This window comes from Amphiura filiformis, chromosome 2, assembly GCF_039555335.1.
Source record: "Amphiura filiformis chromosome 2, Afil_fr2py, whole genome shotgun sequence".
NCBI classification, from domain to species: domain Eukaryota; kingdom Metazoa; phylum Echinodermata; class Ophiuroidea; order Amphilepidida; family Amphiuridae; genus Amphiura; species Amphiura filiformis.
Genome location: NC_092629.1, coordinates 32,624,582 through 32,646,288, shown reverse-complemented (window position 1 = coordinate 32,646,288; position 21,707 = coordinate 32,624,582). Strand labels below are relative to the sequence as shown.

The window sequence follows — 21,707 nt, the reverse complement described above, 5'->3', positions numbered from 1 at the left end:
GTTGCTGGCATTTGTTATGCTTTTTCATACCCAAGAACCTATACATACAGGAACTATATTATGAACTAATTTGAAATACATAATTATTGTATAAATGCTACATGTGTTGATTGCTAGAAACTAATTAAGCTATTTGTTAATAGTCTATCAAAGTTATATGGCTATTGTGAACTTATCTCTTTCTCTGAATCTATTGAATTTTGAAAATACCCTAGAGGTTTTAGGCACACAAATGGATCAAACATATCAACATTAACATTTTCAAAATTTCAATAGCACACTATGAAAAAAAAAAACTTAAATTTTTAACTATAGAATACATATACCGCATTTCGTCAAATAAACGCCCCCGGGGGCGTAACATTTTCCCAAGGGGGGGGGGCGTTTATGTAAGGTCAATTTTAGAACGATAATTCCTGTTAAAATCATTAGGTAAACTAAAAACACACGCTAAAATGACGAACTATGAACTAGAAACACTGACTTCTGGCTCACTTCCGGGTTTCTGATCCAGATTTTCGCCAATTATTGACGCTATTATCGACCATGTGCTAACTTGGTAAGCTTACTACACAAGATAGCATGGAAATATCGGCATTTTGAAACATCTTGGTTGAAAAAAGTGGTGGGGGGGCATTTATTTGAGGGGGGGGCGACTATTTGACGAAATATGGTATTCATCTAATAATGATTTCCAAAGGGGTGTATGGATTTCAACTGGAATTGAATACCTTTTTTTGTAATAGTATTTAAACATTGGGAGATGCGGAAACTTCTTAACTAAAAAAATTTGAGAATCTACTACTAGTTAAAGCTATCACCTATGATGTACTTTACAAGTGCATTGCATGTGCAAAACAGTGCATATAAATTAATTTAAATGTTTGTGCTAAACGTAGGCCTATAATATAGTAGGGTATTGAATGCATGGATACATATGTGAGAGGCTATGTATTGTCCCCTCAACATTCTTCCATGTGAATCGCCCTCTTCGATGCGTATGTATCTTAATGAATTCGTCCCCAGTTTTCTAATCTACAGTATATAATCATGCATTGTTCAGTACATTGCTTTTTAATAAATGTACATGTATCTACATGTACATTTTACATTGCATAACCTAGTTCTTTGGTCAAAAAGAAATTAATGCAAAAACGTTTACTTTTTATGCAACAAAATTGCATCAATTTCTTGATATTACCAAATTTATTATATTTCAGGTAGGCATATTGCATTTTGAGGGTATCATGGGTTCATAAAACTTAACCTGTGAGAACTACCTTCCGATTGGTTACAAGAAGACTATTATGTTTTTATGAGCCAATCATCAACATTGTAAGATTGGTGATAGGACTGAAGAGGATGGAGCTCGAATATCTAGAAGCTGCATTTCAATTGGTCACTGAGATGAATACATGGCATAATTAACCAATCAGAAGTGCTGTAAGATGGGAGTTCTCAGGGGATTTAACCCTGTGAGTACTACCTGCTGAATGGTTACAAGAAAACTATTATGATTAATTGAGCCAATCAGAAACATGGTTAGATTGGTGGTAGACCTGAAGAGGATTGAGCTTAAATATCTAGAAACTGTATTCTAATTGGTCACTTTTGGTCAGAATTGGTCATATACAGCATAACTCACCAATCAAAAGTACTGTAAGATGGTAGTTCACAGGGGATTAAAGCCACTACTTGAAAATGCACATCTTGTGTTTTAACTCTCTCCATGTGGATGTCGACGACAAGTTTCAATTTTTTTAATTAAAAAAATTTCAGAGTTGTAAATTTTCATGACCATATTATCAGTATGAAAAATGCATTAAAATGAATACAAACAAGACTAGTATTGGTTCAGTGGTTCTTGAGATAGCTCCTGTTTTGAGAAAATAACTCAAAACTGGACTTTTTATGTTGAAGCCTATGGCTAGCATGCAGAGCATCAAGTAGTGGCTTTATATTAAAGATAATAAATAAATGAAGTGAAAGAACTTTTAGGGTGTTTATAATATTACCTGAGTGCAATACCTCAAAATATATTTTCAAAAAATAAACATTTTGTAAATCAAATAAATTAATTTACCAAACAAATAAATTATAACCCTGCAATGTTAAATTGCCTGACTTGCAAGCCAAAATCCTTTCCCAGTAACAGTAATGGGGGTGGGGGTCAAGAGGAGGGTATGGCTTGGGGGGTGCACAATCCCACCAGAGTTTCCTCCCAAATAGTCCATTTTGGCTATTTTGATTGGTCAAAAACCTTAAGTACTGTTACACACCAACACTGTTAAAACACCCAGCCAGGGGTTCTCAGTGTTAAAAGGCTCCACTTTGGTGTTCTATATGACCTGAATGTGGGGTAAGCTAAGGGAAAGAATATTGGGTCTGGCCAGTCAGGCATTGTTTCAGTGGTGGTCCATCGATGGGCAGGGGAGGTATTATGTACAAAAGAAAATAAAAATTACATCACACAAAATCCTTCACACATTTTACCCCCCACCCACTTTGGAATAAAGTTGTCTTCTGAGACCAACAAAAATGGCGCCACCACTAAATGTTTAGCACACTTGGAAAACAAAAATATCTTTAGTTTTGAACCAAATAATCTGGTTCAAATAACCAATAACATGGCAGTGCATGGTTATTTATGGTAAAGACTGGTTACTTTTATTTGTGCAGAGCAACACAATCTGAAGGGGTGAGTTTTAACTCCAGGGGAGTTGTAGATGACTCTCCTGGCAGTGTTTAGGAGAGTGTTTTTATTATAATGTAGGAGAGCTATTATTACAGACATGTTTAAGACAACATGTTTTTGATAGTGATGGATCTCCACAGAGGAGCTATCGATAGCTCTCCTGAAACCTGTCTTCAGGGGAGTCATCAGGGTGTAACAAGATGACTTCCCACATGATAAAACTCAGCCCTTAGATTCATTGTCATATATCAATTCTCCTATAGTGCATGTGGTTCTTGCTATTATATTTTACATTGCTATTGGAAAAATCTTCATTTATCAACCTTTATAAGGATTTTACAATGTCAGTTTGAGTTGTATTTCATAATTATATAGATACTGTATGTATCTGAACCAAATTTACATGGATGAAAAATTATTAAAATTATGTATAATAATGAAATCAACTAATTTAGTTTAAAAGTTAAGTATAAGTGTCTCTCATAACAAGGTAATCAGAATCAGATTGAACAATTTGGAGACACCCTGTATTAAACACCCTGTACTTTTATTTGTGGAAAATGAGAGGGTGAAACTGAGAGAGCATAATTCAAGGAGGCGTAATTTGACCAATGTTATTTCACATTGGACCTGATGGTCTTGCCCCATACTTTCAAGTTCCTTTGTAGCATAGCATACAAAACCCTCTTAACATGTTTCATTTTATGAAGATATGATGCGGCAATGGCATATAGGGTTGGCCACGGGTAATTGTGTATGCATTGAGACACTGCTTTTGAAGCACTTTTTCGTAATTTTGGGAAGAATTTTATTTGCTTTGCTTTCAGTCAGCAAGATATTGTATTGTGATATATCAAGAAGAACAACAATTTGTTAAATTGATCGATTTATGAGTCGTACTGTTTATCAGTTTAACATGTTTAATATATGTGTGCACTTGTGTACTGTCGTCACATTTCACATTATCATCATGAAATACACAAATTTGTCCAAATATAACATCAATTTGGCAACACTAATGTAAAAATAAATAGTTATTGCTTCTTTATACGCACAATTTTGTTCACAATACTGTCACGTATCACACACAAGCAGACAGCTGCACTGCGGGAAGACTTTTCAAAAAAGTCTTATTTTCAGGATTGCAAATTTACCAAAAACAGTAAATTTGTTTCCCATTCCTTTTATTGTTCACATTGAATGTGTAAAACAATACTGATCGAGATACAGAATATTTCAAGTAAAGAATAATTGATCTTTTGGCTTATTCTAAACATTCTGTCCATTTCAGATGATAAAAGGATCACCTATCATCTTTCTTTGTCTCCTTTTTAACCCATATGACCAACCCATGGCCCCATGCCTGCATCCATCATACCCAAGAATATAACCACATATATTCTTCTTCAACTCTTATAGAGACACACTACCTGCATCCCATCCCCTTCAAACAGATTCACCCCTGAGGTTGCCCATGGCGATCCCGTTTTCTGTTGGGACGTATTTTGGTTGGTTTACATGCATGTAGTCTTCTGGTGCGAATCCATCGATCGTCCCACCCATGGTGGTGCCGTGACGTTCATGTACGTTGTAAGCCTCGTTACGATGTGCTGGAAGAGCTGGACCCCAGTCTGAGGTTGGCGTACCCATGGCGCGAAATCGCTATAGAAATAAATGGACACAAAATAATAATTGGTTAGATTTCATTTTTATAAAATTTCTTTGGGGAAACATATTTCAAAAACTAGTTTGAGCTGTCTTTTCAGGCATGTGACATCAGTAATTTTGTAAATAATAATATGGTTATTGGAGCAAAACTTTAAAATATCCATTAAATGGGCATGGGGTATAAAATCTGAGGATTTTATACTTGAATAATTAATCTGTTGATGAGCTTAAGATATAAACTATTAAAATGAGATGTAAAATCTTTGGATTTTATTCTCAAAGAATAAACTATTTTTGAAGCAGAACATTATAGAGCTTCAAATGAGCATGAAATGTCCACTAGTAACTTTTACGGTCTCATGTAGGGTATTAACCTACCTGTTTAGAAATGCAATAAACTGTTTTAGTCTCAGACACGGTCTCAGCCAGAGACTAAGGTATCCATTTGAGTAGCATGAACTCAAACAGGGTATCCACTATCCAGTTGAGTCTATTAGTATTACAGCTAGTAGCTGCTACAACCATACAACTTCACTTCCAGACCCACACCCCTTCCCGACTTCCCCTCAATATAGACCTGGTACATTGTAAGGGTTTACTAAGCCATACAACTTCACTTCCAACACACCCACACCCACACTAGCTCTTGACAAAGACATTATACATTGCAAGCTATTGCAAGTGTATACCTAACTGTACAACTTCACCCCCACCCACCCCTACATAGACATGACCCATGCAATACATTGCACCAGATTTGAGCATAATTTGCTTACCTCTAAAATTGATCCTTCTGCCTTGACAAATTCATACACCCATACAATAGGAATCCAACTGATACTGGACATAATGAGAACCCAGCCAAACCCATGCGCCCAGGCGGGGAATTCGTAATCTCCTGCGGTTGGATTAGACCATGAAGACCAGTTGAACAGAAGAACAAACTGAAAAAGATAAAAATGCAATTCATTGTTAGTTAACAAATATAATCATCTGAGCAACCAATCACAATAGAGCTTTTAGAACTCTCATCAATTGTTTTTAACAAATTATCGAAGCACCTGATTGGTTAATTATATGATATAATCATCTCAGCAACCAATCAAAATTGAGCTTTTAGAACTCTCAGCAATTGAATCTACACTTCAGCCCTATTGACTATTTACCATATCTCTGATTGGCTTATTACATGATACACTCCTCTTTGTATTTCCAATCAAAACTGTTTTGAGTGTTTGGCAGAAACTTGTGTCGGTTTTTGGAATTTTATGTAATCAAATCAAACATATATTCATGATTTTTTTATTTTACTGGGGGGGGGCAAACTGGAGGGAGACTAAGAATGGGGATCCCTCATGCCCCATTGGTCTGCTAGTGTTATAACAACAACAAATTATTTTTTAGATTTATTATTAAATCCATGATAGAACATTGTCCTTAGGAGCATCATGCAACTTACCGAGAGAACTGCAGGTGTAAGGAAGCACCAATTAAGAGACCACCATTTGAACAAAACAGAGTCAACAATTCTGTCACCGACCATAGTACGAATATCGTTGGTAAATCTCTTGGCTCCGTAGATCCATCCGATTCCGATGCATTCCATGAAAGCGAAGATAAGAAGGGCGAAGTCAGCTGCATATTTGTCCATTAAAACGACCCAGTAACTTCCAGCCTGAAGTAGAAAAATAAGAGTTAAGATATTTAGAGCAGACTGCTATTATATTATGGCAACATAAAGACAATCACTATCTAACCACAGCTCCCTAATGCGCCAGGGTAGAGTGTTGTCCATGCAATAACCCCAGAAGAACTGCTCTGGCGGGGCTTCCTCTTTAAGACAGGTATTAAGAGGTGATTTTATTTATTTATTTTTTTTTTTTTTTTTTTTTTTTACAAATTTGGCTAAAATACATCAAAAAGCAAAGTAAAATTACGCAATACATACAAAAGGAAATAAAAGTAAAATAAATAGACCCAATGGGCTAGCCAGGAAGAGTCAGAAGCATCAAGACACTGTCACCAAAAGGTGTGACTCCTCCAAACACTATCTAACCGCAGCTCCCTAAAATACACCTGGGTGAAGTGAATCAAATGCACCTTTTCTAAAAGATTTCTGTTTCTTAACAGGAAAAATAAGTTGCCAAATCACAGAGTAGCCAAATTGTGCACACTTACTTGAGTCACACAGATGAGGCCAATGAAGAAGCAAGCTGTACAGTACCCAGCGACAAGTTTGGTCTTCCTCGGTCTCAGGTAATCTGGGAACTGGTCAGTGAGAGCGGTCACTACGGTCTCGATGATACAGAACTGGAATATAAAAAAATCCAAAAGTTTTATTTAATTGAAGCAATGAAATTAAAAGTTTTGTTTAATTGAAGCAATGAATTATAATTCTAATCTATGCATTTCTCAACTTCTTTAATATGAAAAATATGTAACTGACGGAATATATTAGAGTGAGTTGTCTTTTTGATGGGTTTGCTTTTCTCCCTGCTCCCTCCCCTTGTTTCACGATCTCCTACATGATGTATATTTAAAATCCATACACTCCCTATGGAAGACATATCTTCCACACAGGGAGTGTAAATTTCAAATGGGGACACCTGAATGTGTCCATTTGAAATCTACACTCCCTGTGTGGGAGATTAAGGCTATGTCTTCCATTAGGGGGTGTATGGATTTTAATTGGAAAATCTCAATTGATTATTTACCTGGCTGTCAAGTCCAAGGGTCAGAAGCATGAAAAAGAAGAGGAAAGACCAGACTGGTGATCCGGGCATGTGGGTGACCGCCTCAGGGTAAGCTACAAAAGCCAATCCAAATTCTGAAAACGACAAGAGATAAAAATCATTTACAAAAAATTATCTACAACGTCCAACAGACAATGTTTAGACAAGAGTTAACCCCATATTGGGCACTTCTGCCTTTCTTACAGTGCCCAGTGGCGTGGCCAAGGGGGGAGAAGTCTTGCCACCCTGTGGAAGACCTATTTTTGTAATTTTTGCCCATTTTCATCAAACTTTGCCCCCCCCGCTGGAAATTTGCCCCCCTCCTCTGAAAAAGTCCTTGCTATGCCACTGACAGTACCCTTGATTGGTTCGTTGCATGATATAATCATCCAAATAACCAATCAAAATAGATCTCTAGTAATTTCATTCCCTTCATTCCCACTGACTATTCTTACCATATATCTGATTGGCTCAATACATGATATAGCCCTCTTTGCAACCAATCAAAATAGTTCTAAGTAATCTGAACAGAAATATATGATTTTGCAATTCAACTTTCATATACTTACGTTCATCAACAACTTCAGCGACTGGTTTTCCGAGTTCATAAGCCATGGCACCAAGGATGGAGAAGATGACCACTCCAGCAAACACACTGGTGGCGCAGTTGAGGAGTGGAACGATCATAGCATCCCTGAAATAACATAAAAATGGGTGAAAATCACTTGTTTGAAATGATGATATTTGTGAAAGTATGGTAAGTTATTTATTCCAAAAAGATAAAAAATTGTATTGATCGTTCTAGATGATGGCTTAAATTTGTAAATATTATTATGTTAGGCAAAAAAAAAAAAGGTTTGTCTCAAAGCTCAACGCATTTGTAAAATCGTGAGATTTGGAAAAAAAACAAATCGGAAATTTGTTTTATTTCAAAAAATTTTTTTAGTTTTTCCAGAAAAATTTGGCGAAAGTCAGATTTTTTTCTCCAAATACCATGAAAAAAGTCGGGAATAAAAAAAAAAAAAAAAAAAAAAAAATTGCATTTCGCATTTGTTTTCAAACCACTCGTGAGCTTTGAGACAAACCATTATTTTTTTTGCCATATCAGGATTGATAGACTGACTGACTGATTGATTGGTTGATTGAATGGAGAAATCAGCAGCAATGTCAGTCAAAGTTCTACAGGATTGTAGCTGGTGCAAATAATTGATATATGACTGATTGATCGATAGGTTTATTGATCTGTTTCTACAGGATTGTAGCTGGTGCAAATAATTGATATATGACTGATTGATCGATAGGTTTATTGATCTGTTGATTGATTGATTGATTGACATGGTAACTCTCTTACCTGAAGCAGTTGTTCTTGAATCTGTTGTATGAAGACAGTGTAGTGAGTCCTCCCCATGAAGCACTGAGTGAGTAGAATATCTGTACAGCAGCATCCTTCCATACCTGCATACCAATCAAAATGTACACTTGATTGAGAAACATTTATTACTTGAATGTTTAAATAAGGCAACAAAAGTTAAGCATTTTATTTGCACTTTACCTTGGGGTTTTCAAAAGGCAACAAAAAGTTAGGCATTTCATTAAAAGGCAACAAAAAGTTCGGCATTTCATTAGGAGGAGGCACCCTATTTAGTTAAATTATTATTTTTATTTTCGGCCTGACTTACCAGGGTGAAAAATCAATAAAATAATTAAATGTCCAAAGCTAACGTTAAATATGGCGCCTCCACCTAATGTTATTTGCACTTTACCGAGGGTTTTTACTTGATTTTAAAATAAAAATTTCTTTAAAAAAGGAATGGGGCGCCCAATAGGAGCTTTGATGTGATGTGGTGAAATGTAACCGTTTAGGCTGGTAAAATTATCAATTTTAAAACAGGCGGATTTGTTTTAAATAGAAGGAATAAAGCTTAATTTACAATTTAGGTTACTATTGTTAGGCAATGGCATATCATGTGTGGGGGTGGCAGATCTAGAACAGTCGGGGGGGGGGGCAACAAAAAGTTAAGCATTTATCTTTGGACTTACCTTAGGGTTTTTAAGAAGTTCCCATCTTGGTGTGATGAAGAAGATAATACCATCCTTGAATCCAGGGAGGGTCAGACCACGGATCAACAGGATGAACAGGACAATGTATGGGAATGTAGCAGTGAAATATACAACCTGTATAAAAACAAAGGGAAGAATGGGAGTGATGAAGCAAATTTAATGCTCTGCGTGCTAGCTGACTATATAGGCTTCAACATATAAAAGTCCAGTTTTGAGATATTTTCTTAAAACATCAAGAGCTATCTCAAGAAGCACTGAACCAATACTAGGCTTGTTTGTACTCATTTTAATGCATTTTTCATGCTGATTCCAAATATGGTCATGCAAATTTACAATTTTTGAATTTTTTGTCTACAGTAGACATCCACATGGAGATAGCATTTGGAGCAAATTAAAAAAATGAGGGTATCCTTCCTCAAACCATTATGTACACAATGTATAATAATTTAAATAAAGGATAATGGGTTTATAGAAAGAGACAATTATTATAATTGCTCTACCAGTAGATTTATATTCATGGGCAAATTTGCCCTACAACATAATTGACCATTTTTGACATCTACATTGTACATATTCTAAAAGTATGACACATCGCATCTTTATTGAGGCTATATTGGAGATGAGATCCGTTTGGATCCGATCCTCTGGTTAACTACTTACCTTTCCGGAAGACTTGATACCCTTGGCAAGACACAGGAAGACAATGAGCCATGCAAGAAGAAGACAGAGGGCCAACTGCCAGATGACATAGCCAGATTCTTCAATGGAACCAGAGTCATGAAGCATACCATTCCTGTTAGAGAACAAAACAAGAACTGTCTTTAAAAATGACAACACCACAGATGAAAATCATGTTTTATAATAATATTGCATTGATAATTTCCTGAAATACTGGTAATAATTCTAAATATTATGTTTTATTTTTCGAGTACAATACAATTCCAAATCTATAGATAACCCCCTGAACACTACCTGCTGATCTAACATTGCCCCTGATTGGTCAATTACATGATACCTTCATTTTAATCACCAATCAAAATGGAGCTTTGCAAATAATTCACCCCAATTTTTTTACGCGGTGGAATTATTCTAACAATGTTTCTGATTGGTCCAATTGATAATGAAAACTTCTTTTTGACCAATAGGCAGGTAGTTCTCATGGGGTTAAGTCAGGATCTAGTATAAATTTCCTTAGAATAATTTCTAAGTTTGAAATGATTATAGGAACATCTTTATTCTAACTGCTACTTGAAAGATTAATAGAAATGCTGACTCTAGGAAACACTGACTCTAGAAACACTGACTCCAGGCTGACTCATGATGTGACTCTCATGTTTTGGGATTTTTTTTTGTGCAGTTTTACTTTAGAAAAGTTGCAAGGCTACAGCTATAATCCTAACCCTAATCTTGTAATAATTCTATCCTGTAACCTCTATCCTAATTTTAAAACCTAACCCTAAAAATATAATCTCTTGGTGTACAGTTAGTTTTTTCCACATACCTGTAAAATTCTTCACTTGGCCCTTTCCTATCATCATGGAACGGATCTGTGTAGTGAGTCAGATTGCCATCCTCAGAAACATTGTAGAAAGCCTTCTCCTCACTTGTTAAATTAGCGATAGGAACAGGTTTTGTTCAGCGTAACAATACCACCCTCATCGACGCTTTCGTCGAAGAGCTCGCTGCAGAGGTACGAGTTCCATGAGTGATGGCAGTCTTCCCATGGAAGGACGGAGGTTAGCGATTGTATCATGTAGAATATCGTGTAGCATATAATTACGTTGTAGTAGATTCCGACGAAGGCTGAGGCAGCTACCATACCATAGCCGACACCTGCAATGGTAAGATAAAATTGTGTTAGAGACTAAAGACTCGGAAGACCTATAACATCTTTTTGTTTTCTTTTTTTCCAATAGCGCTACCTTAAAGCTAGCATTTCAAATATCTTCATAACTAATAACAAAAGGTGCCCGCTGGTATCTCTGAGGCATTGTCTTTTTAAAGACATTTCTTGTTTATCCTCTCTTACTATTTTATGCATGATTTTGGTAGCACTTGCATTTTAGGGGGTGGGGGAAGGGGAAAAGTTGAAGGGAAGTCACCGTTGATTGTTTCCTTACATACCTCTAATTGCAGGCACAGAACGCCAGCATCTGATTGGTCCATTGCTACCGTATTGTCCGATACTCAGCTCCAGAAAAAACAGAGGTATCCCAGCGAACATCAACATGATGACGTACGGAATCAGAAAAGCACCTGTGAAAAAAGAAACGGTAAATAACTGAGAATGAGTACAATGTTGATATAAAATGTGAAATTATCTGTTTGAAAACATGGATGAAGTGAAACATTTTGCAACCCCCCCCCCTGAGCTACCTCCTTCCCCCTCTCATGTGAAACTATAAAAGTAAACTTCACATGTGCATTTTCTATAGCTTAAGGGGCAAGGGGTACGTTGCATCAGTTAATTTTTTAGATTTCTTACTACATTTTTTTTTAAATAAAAGGTCGAAGGACGTGTTTGCTGCCCAGGTCATTATTTCTGGCTCCAGGAACTGAAACAAGAGCCACTTCCTGCATCCTGGTCAGGATCCTGGTTCATGGCGAGCAACAGAGTAGAATAATACTCATATATTTGGATTTGGTGGGCAGGTGTTAGATGGTGTTTGACCATTGACAGTGCTTTTAAAGTTCCATGATATAACAGTCATAACCACCCCCCCCAAGTTTTTTAACATTCTTTTCATCACATTTGTTTGTTTAAAACCACTGATTTAAAAGGTGACTGTATTGACCATGCATATGCCAATCTATCTTTAAATGGGATGGGGTGTAATCTGCCTGAATTGTCAATTAAGTGGCTGAAAAGAGCAAAAAATGGGTCATTTTATGGAAGAATGGGGGACGATTCCATTACCCCCCTTTGACACCCGCACCCATGAAACTGACTTGTAATATCAAGATGAATGCACTGACATCCTGGTTCCTGACACACATCAGTAGTAGTGTGAAAGAAACATGTAATCATCATCATATTTTCCCATCAAATTTGTGATTTGATAATAATTTGTCCAATGAAGTTCAAACTGATACTACCAGCGCCCATCCCTGACCTTGAATCCTTGACTTGATCATCACATGAATGAATCTATTTCATTGGTGTGACAGATGAGATTCCCATAAGGCCAATTACAATTGATTCTTAGTTTCCTGTTTCCCGCCCGCGTCCAAAGTAGAGAATTGCAAAATATTTAATTATTTTATTTATATTTTGGATTTTCTCTTTAAAAATAACTTTTAATGACTACCATTTGCTACTTTCTGACTTTGATCATATCATCTATAATGATGAATAAACATAGAACCTAATTGTACCATTACTTATGTATAAAATCAAACATAGTAGTAAAATAATTAAATGCATGCTCCTTGTCAAAATGGCTTGATGTAGGTTGCGACCAAATAATTAAAAAAAAAGAAAATAAAAGATAATTAATAATTAATAATTAAAAGTCGCCTCATCCCTGGTTTTCAACAATGAAACAGGAAACTAAGAATTAATTGTGAAGGGCCTAATAAGCATTTTATACCAGCTTTTCAATATTTTTAGTACAGCACAACAGACTTGGTGTCTACAATGCACTAGGCCTATATATTATCAGGTCAAGCTTTCTTATTGGACCAATATGGCAGATGTTTTAAAATGATTTTGAATTTCAATGGTGGGATTATCAGGCCTGTAGCCAGGAATTTTTGTGGGGAGTGCTGATTTTGAAAAAGTGGACTTTTTTCTTCAATTTTGTGAAAAGTAGACTTTCTTCCCCAAATTTGAACCTTTTTTTTGAGCAAAAAAGCTTTAAAAATCTAATTGTTTGGCTAGCTACCCTCGCAAATTCTTACATTTTGGGACTTTTTGTATATTTTTGCAAATTATACTACAAAAAATGTACTTCCTTTTGTAAAAGAAATGATATATAAGACCACCATTACATGTATATTCTAAAAGTTTCTCAACTTTAATATTTTTAATAACATATTTTACCACATTAATATTCAAACTAAAATTGAAACAAATGAATATAAAAATAAGATAAATTTGCTTTCGATCAAATTTTGAACATTATTATCAAGAGGAAACAGCTTTGTGTAAAATAAAATAAAAATGAAGTACAATAAAACCACAAAGAATGATTACTTTTCAATCTATTATGAATTCAAAAATCTATCATATCCTTCCTGTTAAAACCATAATATTATTATCATTATGTTGATTGTTGATATTAAAACCATAAACCCTAAATAATTCAACCCCTTGCACTTGCAGTTAGCCATGTGGTTTTCAGTTCTAAGAATCATGATGAATCACTCAAGCTTTAAGCGTCCATTATGAACTTGAACAAAATTTCCATTACCATTTACCTACACACAAAGTGGTATCTTCCAAATGGCAATGAACCAATCAGATATAGAGCCAATCAGGAAGTGGATATGTAAATTAGGGATATGAATTATTAACAACATATGCAGACTACCATTGATGGAAAAAGCATCATAATTTATGCCATTAATTTTGTTGTAGGGATGATACAGATGTAATATTAATTATCAGAAATTATTTATATTATTCAGAAAATATGAACTGAATATTATAATATTTACAATTGGTGATAAAATTTATTAAAACTTCAATATTTCACAGCATTTGACAAATTTAGTGGCTCATATAATAGTAATTCAGTGTACGTATGTTTAATTAATTCCGCTCCGCTTCATATATAGCTAGCGATTGTGGTTGTTTATTTACATTTTGAGTGTCTGCGGAGGATACTATAATGTATGCGTTATTCTTACGTAAACGCCAGCATGCGTCATACGGGTCATGTGATGACTCTCTAATGAATATACGATATGCATTGGCAGCATGCCAAGTCCTTGAAGCTATACTCAAGTAATATTAGTTCTCGCCAAAAATAGACGCTTTTAAATTGAGATACGTAATCAAATCAGATGAAGTTACTCGAAGGACATTTTCGTATAGACTACAGACGGACAATATAAATTCCATCGCATTAACAAAACCAGTTCTAACCAGTCCAGGCTGGATTTTATTTTCTTCTTATTTTTTCCCTTTGTTTGTAAACAAAGTCATGTGATCTTGTGTTCAATATTTGGAATGTCTCCAAGATTTCACTAACAAAACAAATTTCATAATTAATTTTTGTCTCTTCAATGCTAATATTTGTAGAAAAAATTTAAAATTGCATTTTTTTTACCGTTGACATTTTTTTAAATATTGTGTCTAACATTAGAAGTCTGGATGGTTGCTAAAATAATTAACATCAAAATTGGTACCAAATTATCATGAATTTGTCTCTCATTTCAATAGCATTTAAATGTACAATTATCAGTTAATATTGCCAGAATGGAAATGTTTAAATTTTTTGGAAAGTTTCCAAAACTGGCAACCAAAAGTGGGGTCTTTGTTTTGGTTGGTTTAACATCAAAAGGGGAAAAATCAATTTTCCCCTTCCCCAGCTCAACATCATGTGATGCAAACAAATCCAATTTGAAAGCTATAGATTATTATTGTTAGAAATTTTTTATACAATTGTTTTGGTTTACTTATACCGGAAGCTTGGTCAGTTCATCTGTTGCAGTTACACATAATTTCCATTTATAAATAATATAATAATATAGTTTGTTCAATTCTCATTTGTTTTTTTAACATCTGTTGACAGTTTCCATTATGTTTGCATCCTGTCCAAAATCTGTGATTTTTTTTAAAGTTTTTGTTATTTTTTTGATTAATTACTTCAATTGTTTGTTTTTTCTGCATTTTCTAAGTTTGCAAAAATTCAGCTTTTGTGGAATTATTTTCACCATGGCAAATTTTATACTGTGAGAATATGCATACAAATAAAATCACACAAAACATTTAAAAAGACAAATTTTATGAATTTCTCAAGTTCAAGGTTCAGATTGACCATGATGTACTTTAATTAACAGGTCCATAGATAAACACACAATATCTGTATCCTGATATTTTCAGGTTTTTTTATTTTATGAATCATTCTTGAAATTATCAGTTATCAACAGTCCATGACCAAGTACTTCAAGGTACAAAGCGCATGGAAGGTAAAAATAAGGCTAATTATTACCTAAAAGTGCAGCTACCCTGAAATGACACACATTTACAAAAGCGCAAAAATATGCCACTACCTTTTGCCCCGCCTTTTGCTAGTTTTTAACAAACAGGAGAGAACGAATATCAAACCATCAAGATAAATAAAGAAATGAAGCCTGCAGACCGTACCAGGATAAGATATGGCTGGGAGCAAAATTTGAAAAAATTTATTAATGGTCAAAAAAGTCTACACTCTAAAATATCAGGACAGCCAGCATCCCACGGGAAGGGGGAAGGAAAGATATTCCACAAGGGGAAGTTGTGGCTGCCCCCTTGGCTAAGTCATAGATCTGACTGCCCTCATTATGCCCGTAATCTGTAAGGGGTCATTGGTCAAAAAAAGAAAACAAAAGAAAACACAACAAGACCTGCAAGCATGGTCAAAAAAAGAAAACAAATAAACAAAAGACAAACAATAAAACCTGCAAGCTTGATCACATTCCACCTGTAAATTTCTCATCACTGGCTATGTGGGTTATCATGGAAGAGCAGCGAAGAAGAACCCCGCGAAAAAACAAACACAAAAACAAACAAACAAAGCCATGATTCAAATCAATGATTCGGAACCTTTGAGACAGTTTCAAAAAGTGCATTCTTCACTGAAATATCCTGGAAAAGCAGTAACATGATTGATAAGGGCAGCTGAAAATCCTTGTCTTTTACATAATTGCCTTTCATGTCCTCATGATCTTCTCTTTTCTTTTTTAATTGCAATAGTAAATGATAACAATTAAATAAATGAATATAATTGATTGTATTTAGCACAGCAGGTGAACTGCGTATGATTCAACATGTATAGAGAATGAATGTTTTGATTACCAAAAGAAACACAATTCTGTCCTAGATTTGTAGAGGCCACTAGCTGGGTAAATCAGTTTTTACTCCTGTCTTTAGCGTGTTTAGAATTTTAGGGCACCAAATGGATGGTTGTTGGATCTTCTTGAAAATGGTAAATGGTCCAATTTTGCCAAATATGTAGCTGGAAAAAAATAACACCAACCAGCACTACTGAATGAAAAAAACTTTTTGATCTGACCTGGCCATTTTGGTGCACATTTTTCAAATTTTAAAAGAAATATATGTTTTTACCCTGAAATTGTGAATTAATTTTGTTTAACTTTGTACGGAAGTATATTTTCTTTATGAATTTCCATGTGTGAATATAAAAAATCCCATTTTAATTTTTTGAAAGAGTTGTTAATTTCCTTGTTTTGATAATGATTTGTGTCCAAATTGAAACTCTATCTAGATTGTGAACTGGTAATTAGGCTAGCTATTCCAGTTGAAATCCATACTCCCCCTAGTGATGACATGACCTCAATTGTTCACACAGGGAGTGTGAATTTCAATGAGTGATTTCATTTGACATCACACCCTGTGTGGGAGATTAAGGTCATATCTTCTTTCATAGGGGGTGTAAGGATTTCAACTGGAATAGCCCATTTATATATCCTACTTCTTGTTTCATTTATAGTGATATAATTATAGCATGTTTCATTATGACTTATTCATTAGTGATAAAATTAACATATTTCTACTCAGTCAAAACAATGCTTGTTTCTTTCACTTGAAATTTGTTAAATAGATTCATTCCGGTGATTCATTCCAATTAAAGCAATTACATGATTCACAAACTGACTTTTATATGAAATGATGAAAAAACATGCTGTGTTCATATGTTTTTAATTAATCCAGCATTTTTTGCAGAAAAATATGACCACAGAACGTGATATAACAATTAATTGCCATGTTTTCTGACATATTTAAAAAAATATTTACACTGACAGTGTAATGTGTTATTTAAGTAATATCACTTTCATGACGAAGGAAAAACTGTTATTTGGATTTTCAGGAACTTTTTGAGAGTTAAAGTATAAAGGTAATTTAAGAACTTTTTGGAACTTTTTTTCTGAGAGAGTAAATTTTCTTATAATTTTAATAAGCGCCTGCTAAAAATGTCTGGCTTACGTGCCTGGGTGCACTGCATGCTAATCAGATCAAAATACATACAGTTTATTTTAAGCTTGACCATTTACCAGTAGCCAAACCAAGCAGACATCATGATAAGATGAAGAGCTACCGCGACCGTAGATAAAGTTTGACCGGTAGAGAATTAGCGGTCATCATGATAAACTGAAGATGATATTTAATGCAAACATGATACTGCAAGGAACTATATCATATAATGAGTCTTTATTTGTGGAATAAATATCTTGGTATGCAGGTCTGGGTGAATGCAAATGTTGTGGGCCTCCTTTATGACTTTTGAAGCCTTTGTGGAATTTGAAACATTTTAAATATGGTTACAAATCTAACCACAAATCCCTTTCCTAGACATTTAGATTATCTATTAGGAAGTCTTATGAATGATGATAATTAATCTTCTTTCTGAAATGATATGGTTATGCTAGAGTTATTTTGATCCTTGCTATTCTGGACATCTTGCTTACTCCCTAGATCCTTGCTCTTCTTGACATCCTACTTACTCCCTAAATTCCCTAGCTTTTAACCATTAACAGCTATAACCATATACTAGTATAAACCACATACATTGTACATGGCTGATTCGGACATCCCTCTGAAATCAAAGAGAAAGCTATTCTATGTATTTTACTTACCCCCTCCATTACTGTAGCACAGATAGGGAAAACGCCATACATTGCCCAGGCCTACTGCATATCCAATGCAACTAAGCATGAAGTCCATCTGACTGGTCCAGTTTCCTCTCTCCTCATTTTCATCTCCGCTTCCAGGTTTCTTTGCAGGCAGGGGAGCGGGGTCATTCACAAATACTTGGACGGGAATCTAAAGAAGAAATAAATGACACAAAATATTATACTTTTGGTATACAAATGGATCCAAATTTCTTGTAAAATTGCTATAGCAATGGGTCCACTTTCAGATTCTCAGTGACTATGGACCACAATGGCTTTATCCCAATGGCATAGTTCAATAACCTCAATTAAACAGTCATAGAGAAAAATTTGACCTGAAGTAGCAGAGTATGAGTTTTTGTACCCAAATTTTCAAAGGTCATTCCCCGTGGTCATTCAACATTCAATGAACGTACAAATGTATAGGAGTTAAAGAACTGTGCCCTGATAGATGAGCATGTTGTGGATCCTAGTGAATGAAGCGGCACCTGCCTACCCAAACCAAATTTGAGTACCCCACCCCCTGGTTTTACATGATACATCATCCACTTCAAGGCACAGGGGTCAATTGGTCAATTTGAACTAGGCTAATGGCAATAAACTTGGCCTTGGAAAATTAAAGATGTCAACCCTGTACATTGTCACCTTGTGCATACACCCTAGTGTCAATGGGGGGGTCAATTTTGGCACTAATTTAATGCAATCTGGTCAAACAGCCTGGTCAAAAGGTCACTATATTATAGTATGCATTTCAGTTTTCACATTTACACAGATCGGTCAACAAAGTAAAGTGCGATTTAGATAATTCACTGATCATTGATAGCATGCAGCAGAGAAGACGAAGATTCTCATCTTCTCTAATAGCAGTGATCATACATGCTTGATGTTATCTTTCAGAATTCTAGATAAATTGATAGGCCTATTAACACAATTTAATAGAAAACTAAAACAGCCAAGAGAGTACCATTAAAACCATAAACTCATTTCAATAAATGTTGTACTTTGGCATAAACTAAACATGTCCAAAAGCTCAAATGTATGTTTTGAGAAAACATTTCTGACTTCCACTTCCTACTTTACTAAAGTTTAACTTTTAGTTGAGGAAACCAGATGAGAATTATATCAAGATTATAATAAACATGATAAGCTTAATAGTACAGTTTATAGGCCTACTCCCAGAACTTTAAATAGCCGGTCTTGTTCCTCTTTTTGTTTGCCAAATCCCCAAAGATGTTTGCTTTTGCCAGGAAATAAGCCCAAACACAAAATCTTTAATTCATCTTTGTTTTCCCCCATTTATCAGATTAACACCTTTCCTTGTTGACATTGACAAACTTGATAAAAATAAAAAGATTGAGATCCTTCACATCGCTCCTGGTCTTTGCATCTCTAACATCATCACTGCAGCGTTTAACATTTTCACACCCTAATTATTGATTTTAACACATTTCAAGTGGCCTCCAATTAATAAGGCATCAATTTTTCGCGCGTTTTTAACCATAATAAACGACAACTCGACAATGGTCACTCATGTCCTGAGATGTCCGTCCAGCGTGTACTCCCCAGGGGCCCGCTAGGGGTTGGTCAACTCTCTTCATTGACTACACATGGCCAAACCTTTGTTTATCAACAAAAAGGTCACATGCCACAATTTGTCCAATGGCAAATGTCCACCACAGGACCACGCCCACTTTGTTGTAGTAAATTTCCATCAATGGCAGAGTCATTTCTGAGTGATGTTTGGAATGTGAGAATAAAACCGCGCGCTGTTAATGAATTGGATTCTGTAAAGTCTCTTTTGGGAAACGAAACCACGAAATTCTTATATGGTTATGTTATTTCAATGATGGTTTTACTTGCTGTCTTAATTTAGCAACAAAGAAAAAGGAAAAATCAAGATCTCCAGCCGGAATTGATACTATTTTATAAATTGCTTAGTTTCCTATGTATTGATCAGCACGCGATCTACACATATATTTTTACCTTTCATTCTTATGAAAAGAAAAATGAAATTTAGATTTTTATTCGTAACAAAATTGAAAACCGAATGGTTCAGAAATAAATACATTTTTTATCCTCAAAGAAATACCCAAGATGCCTTTATTAAAAATATGTAAATAAACAAAAACGCGTGGGCGTACGTATTCGAGCACGTGACGCTCTTTTACGACCATGCATGCCTGAAATAGCAAAAATGTTGGGCGTTGAAAGGTTCATTTATTTGAGTATTTACCTTTTGCAAATACACCGTACGAAGAAAATTACCCTAGTCATACCAATTGGTCATCATACTGATTTCTCTGTTTTGTTTATAAAATCATTGACTAACAAAATTCAATTTTAAATTGTCCTAAAACTACAACAGAAACAACGCTCAGTCAGAGATCTTTCAGGTACATTTTACCCCGGCATTTGCCGCCAGCTAGCGCTTTACTATCGTAACATAATAAGTCAAAGGTGGCAATACAGGTAATTTTTCTTTTAATCATAAAATAGGAATCACTACGCAATAATTTATGCAAATCATGGAGCAAGCAATCAAGAACAGGTGCAAAATATGTTAAGAATCAAAAAGCCCAAAAAACCGATTTGGCACTTCAATTAAATGGTGGAAAATCTGTGTTCTTTTTCATCTTTGTAAAATTGTAAGGAGTGGCAATATGAACAAAAAATGTGAACAATTCACCAAATTAAATTAATAAAAGAAAAGTAAATATTTCGGGTATCAACTGAAAAGCTAGTTCCGAAGTACCAGTGAATCAATAGTGATTTAAAGTTGAAGTTCGTGAAAAAATAGACAAAAATATTGAAATTAAAATTACAATATGCAGGTTGTTTCAGGCAATGTGTGTTGATTAATTACATTTGATGACACATAGAAATGAATTGCATAAATTAAGTTTTAATTCTACGAAATAATAGTTTCCATAGTACTCATTACTCATGGCCCCGTGCATGTTGGACCCTCGCGCTCATCAAGACGCCACCGGTGATGCATCATTTTTCATCTACCGGTACCTGCTAAGATGCTTTCAGTTTTACAATAAAATTAACCACGTGGTTCATGAAAATAGTAAACAAAAACAATATACAACTCTCAATTCTCAATATCATTAATATGGTCAAAGGAGTAAATATTTGAAGTCATAAATAACATTTTCAGGTATCACATCAAAACAATAACATTGAGAAATAAATTGTCAATTTAGTATAGTTAGTGATGATATATTCTTAAATACAATGGTAATATCTGGCACCCAGTAAACAGTAACTATCAGAAATACAACATTCATTCGACATAACATCTTGTTCAATATTATTTATAAAGAAAATGTGAAAACAAAATCAAACTTACCTTCTCGTTCGAGGCACTGTCAGTCATGTTGAAAACACGTGTAGTCAAAAATATACAGCAAAATAACAATATGGTATGATGTATAAAATCCTTTCGATGTACTAAATTAAAAGTATAAAATTACAAAATATCCAAAAGGCGCGAACTTAAATTTCCTCTAGTTTAGAAGGAGAAATGCTGTTTCACGTCTTCTGTCTCCGAATCGCAGTTTGTTTCTGATTCTACGGTTATTTTCCTCGTGCCAAAATCAAAACATAAACAGTGGAGTAGTAATTAAGCCCCGCCTCTTCGCCGGTAAAAACGAATCCAACTAAGGGCAGCACCAAAGCAAACCTCAAACCACGTGATATGCAAATTT

The 21,707-nt window shown here is 35.0% G+C and overlaps 1 protein-coding gene across 1 annotated transcript; it reads right to left on the bottom strand.

Moving 5' to 3' along the window:
* Positions 1-635: 635 nt before the first annotated feature.
* Positions 636-21,581, bottom strand: LOC140146096 (sodium- and chloride-dependent neutral and basic amino acid transporter B(0+)-like). Its single transcript, XM_072167850.1, is given in 14 exon segments — positions 636-4,357; positions 5,140-5,307; positions 5,823-6,038; positions 6,542-6,673; positions 7,078-7,190; positions 7,665-7,789; positions 8,447-8,550; positions 9,136-9,270; positions 9,817-9,949; positions 10,658-10,779; positions 10,781-10,989; positions 11,281-11,412; positions 17,959-18,145; positions 21,350-21,581. Coding segments are annotated over 14 exon segments (2,019 nt in total). The 5' UTR covers positions 21,377-21,581; the 3' UTR covers positions 636-4,141.
* Positions 21,582-21,707: the final 126 nt, after the last annotated feature.